The 3,342-nt window shown below is 46.3% G+C and overlaps 1 protein-coding gene across 3 annotated transcripts in view; it reads right to left on the bottom strand.

Annotated features, from left to right (window-relative positions):
• Positions 1-3,342, bottom strand: part of GUK1 (guanylate kinase 1) — a 14,225-nt gene that overhangs the window by 6,510 nt on the left and 4,373 nt on the right. For all 3 annotated transcript variants that reach the window (XM_035895635.1, XM_035895634.1, XM_009640105.2), the window contains 2 exons: positions 1,658-1,699; positions 466-562 (listed from right to left, as the gene is read on the bottom strand). In XM_035895635.1, the coding sequence (XP_035751528.1) occupies positions 466-562; positions 1,658-1,699 (139 nt within the window). The remainder of the gene's footprint in view (positions 1-465; positions 563-1,657; positions 1,700-3,342) is intronic.

Below are 3,342 nucleotides of genomic sequence, written 5' to 3'. Positions count from 1 at the left end.
CTGGAAACATTCAAGGCCAGGTTGGACGGGGCTGTGAGCAACCTGATGTGGTTCAAGGTGTCCCTGCTCCTGCAGGGGGGTTGGGCTGGGTGACCTCTAGGGGTCCCTTCCAACCCAAAACATTCTATGATTCTATGATAAACAGTCTGCGAAAATCACCCCTGTGCAAGAGAAGTGCTAAGCATATGAACTACTTCAGCAGCCCTCAAACGCTGGAGGCTACAGAGGATCTCATAACACAACGATGCTTTAATTACGATGAGCTAACTCTCTGCCAGAGTTAATTCTGTTGTCTTAATAAAGCTGACAAGGGCCCCGCTATCAAAATGAAAGGCTCTGCTTATGGCAATAATCTGCCCGTTTGGGGGGAAAACGGTGCCACTAAGTTAAAGTATTTTCTCCTTCACCATCATCTCAGCTCCCGGCACCACCCGGTTCGGCAGCGACAGTGTCTGAACTGCATACCTCGTCCCGTACATATTCCCGGAGAACTCTGCGTGCTCGATGAATTCACCAGCATCAATTTCTTTCTGCATTTCCTCTCTGGTCACAAAGTGGTAATCTGGATAGGGAAAACAGGGGAAAAACAGCCAGAAATGAACATCTTTGAAAGTAAGGCTCGTGGTCAAAAGGACACCTGTGGGTGCTCAGGGGAGAAGCACCTTAAAACCTCTGCTTTGGGAGGCAGACCGCAGTGATCTACTTCCTAATTACTGTACACGGCATCCCCTCTCCACACCACTTGCCCAGACACCTGCTCAAAACTTTTTGGAGCTCTCTGTGAGGCCAGACAGGCTGCTGTTCCCCCTTTTTCATACCCTTTCCCCTTTTTGGTGCAGTGGGAAACTTCCCCATGCTCCAACTCCCCACAGGTGTGGAACACATTACAGCAGGACTGCCCAGGCCCTTAATTTGAAAGCATTTATGATTAAAGACTAGGATGGGACTAGAGAGAGAGAGGGAGATAAAAAGAGAACATCAAAACCAAATGAACTAAAAAGGAATGCTTCTCTATCTTTTGTTAAAATTCCTTCCTTTCACTTCAGAGCAAAAACTGCCGATGGAAATTAAGCGCAAGCCTCATTCGATTCATTCTGAAATATGCAAACAAAACGGAAAAGCAGCTGGCCAGCTGCACACAAGCTATCAACACAGATAAAGGCACCTCATTAAGCATTTCCCAAAGCAGCGCAGCATTGAGGTACCTCATCAGAGCCACCCGACACTTCAGAAAACCAAACCACTCCGTGACCAAGTACGGACCAGGGCGCTTAAACTGAGAGCCCCGCTTTGAAACCCTTGACCAGCAAGTCACAGAGGACGGCATCTAGACGAGACGACTGCTTCTGTTAACGTGTTAATTAAATTTGGGGGTTTGTTCTGCCAAGTCCATCTCTCTCTTGGCTTTTCCCCAACGCATGCTGCATGCTGCAGAACAGTGGTAAATGGCTACGGGTCTCACTGGCACTGAGATAAAGAACAAAAGCGTGTGTATGTATGTATATTTATATATGCATATACGTATACACACTCTCAAATATATCATTACTGAACGTCTGCCTAAGGAAATGCACCCTGTAAATGTAAAAAACTTAACATTTTTCAGAGGAATTGTTTGCCGAGTCTGATGAGACAGGGCCAACCGCAACACGCTCACCTTTGCCATTCACCTCTCCGGGTCTTGGCTGCCTTGTGGTATCTGCAAGCAAAAAACCAGCCTCGTAAATTTTGTAGATCACCCAAGGAAGTAATGGTATCAAAGAAATAAAAGCGTGTACGCAGCAGATTAACCCAATCATGTTGTAAGCCGATCCTCTATTTAAAATGATCAAAGCCGCTGGAATCAGCTAGCACAACGACATGCAGGATCGGCCTTTAATCGAAGAATCCTAGATAATCTGAAAACAATCAATTAAGATTGTTGGGGGCTGAGCGGTCAAGTGTGGGACTTACCAGGCTGGGCTTAGTTTTCAGCTCTGCTACAGCCTTCCTGTGTAATCCTAGACACGTTATTCGGACCTCTGCCTCAGAGTTCAGGGGAATTAGCGGTGCCCTACTCCGCAGAGTTATCTTCATTTTAAAAGATCATGCAGCACCTACACAGATGCTTAAAATAGCCAGATTTAACGAATAAGGGCAAACTCGCACGAGGTAGGTGAATAAATCCGACAGCCTTCGAACCCTACTGGAAGTCATTCAAGCTGGTGTTATTTTAAATACGTGCTCTGCAAACCAAGAAGGAGCTGATGGTCGCCACAGAGGGCAACACCGATCATTTTATTTAGGCCCAGCAGGAGTTAACTTCATACGATAAGGCTCTGACCACCTCTATGTTTTTATAAAGCACCAGTCGCCAAGGTCTATGGAGATTTGGGGGGAAAAATATCTACCAAGAGGCAACCTTGGGGAAAATGGGAAGGTTTAGTTTAGAGCGAGATGAGAGATTCGGTCAAATCAAGGGCGCGGGATGAAACACACAAAAGGAAAGATCATTTTAAGGCTTTTTTCATCTCCAGTAACATTAAATTTTTAAACATCCGGTATTTGCTCTTTCATGGTGGAATGAATCCGGATCTCACAGATCTCAAAGCAAGGATTTCACCTGCAGTATCCAAAGCGTTAGGACAGGAGAAAAACCATTTTGGTAACCTACTTAAAAACACCTTGCAGAGCTCCAGGGAAAATCAGGCAAACGAGCTGTGGGCACAGCCCAGACTCTGAGGGCAACCTGTAAGGTGTCACTCAAGAAAAAAGGAAACAAAATTAGTATGGCAACAGGCAAGCTGCCTGAAAAAAATTCCCTGTGCTTACTCTGTTGTGGGTGCAGGAGGACTTCGGCATTGCCTACATGCAGGCGTGAGCGGATCGAGCCGGATGGCCAGGGATTATTTTCACATTTTTTACAGGGAACCATCCCAGGCAGAAAAAATAAGGACCCTTGGCCAGCACTTAGAAACCAACGTAGAAAAAGTCAACAGACCACCAGAGCAATGGTGGGAGGAGGAACGTACGCGGGTGACGGGGCGAACTGTTTCACTGACTGACCTGGTGATGAGATGGGTTTCACAAAACTCTTTAATTTTAAATTTCAGGCTCTGGTGTGCAGCCCCTAGGCTGATAAAATCCCCATCAGCTCCCATAGGCGGACAGAAAGAATTGGGTTTTGAAGCAGAGGTATGGGGGGGGAATTTTGTTACCTTCGGAGTCAAGAATCACTCAGAAAAATCTTATCACCTCTCTGAGCTGTGTTTAGAGGTGTGGGTGGTCACCACACCTGGAAAGGGTGCTATTCCGGACAAATCTTACACTTGCCCCTCAACACCAGTAGTGAAAGGCATTCCT

The sequence above is a fragment of the Egretta garzetta genome, unplaced genomic scaffold (assembly GCF_000687185.1).
Source record: "Egretta garzetta isolate BGI_Z169 unplaced genomic scaffold, ASM68718v1 scaffold275, whole genome shotgun sequence".
Lineage (NCBI taxonomy): Eukaryota > Metazoa > Chordata > Aves > Pelecaniformes > Ardeidae > Egretta > Egretta garzetta.
This window is presented reverse-complemented; position numbering and strand designations above follow the sequence as displayed.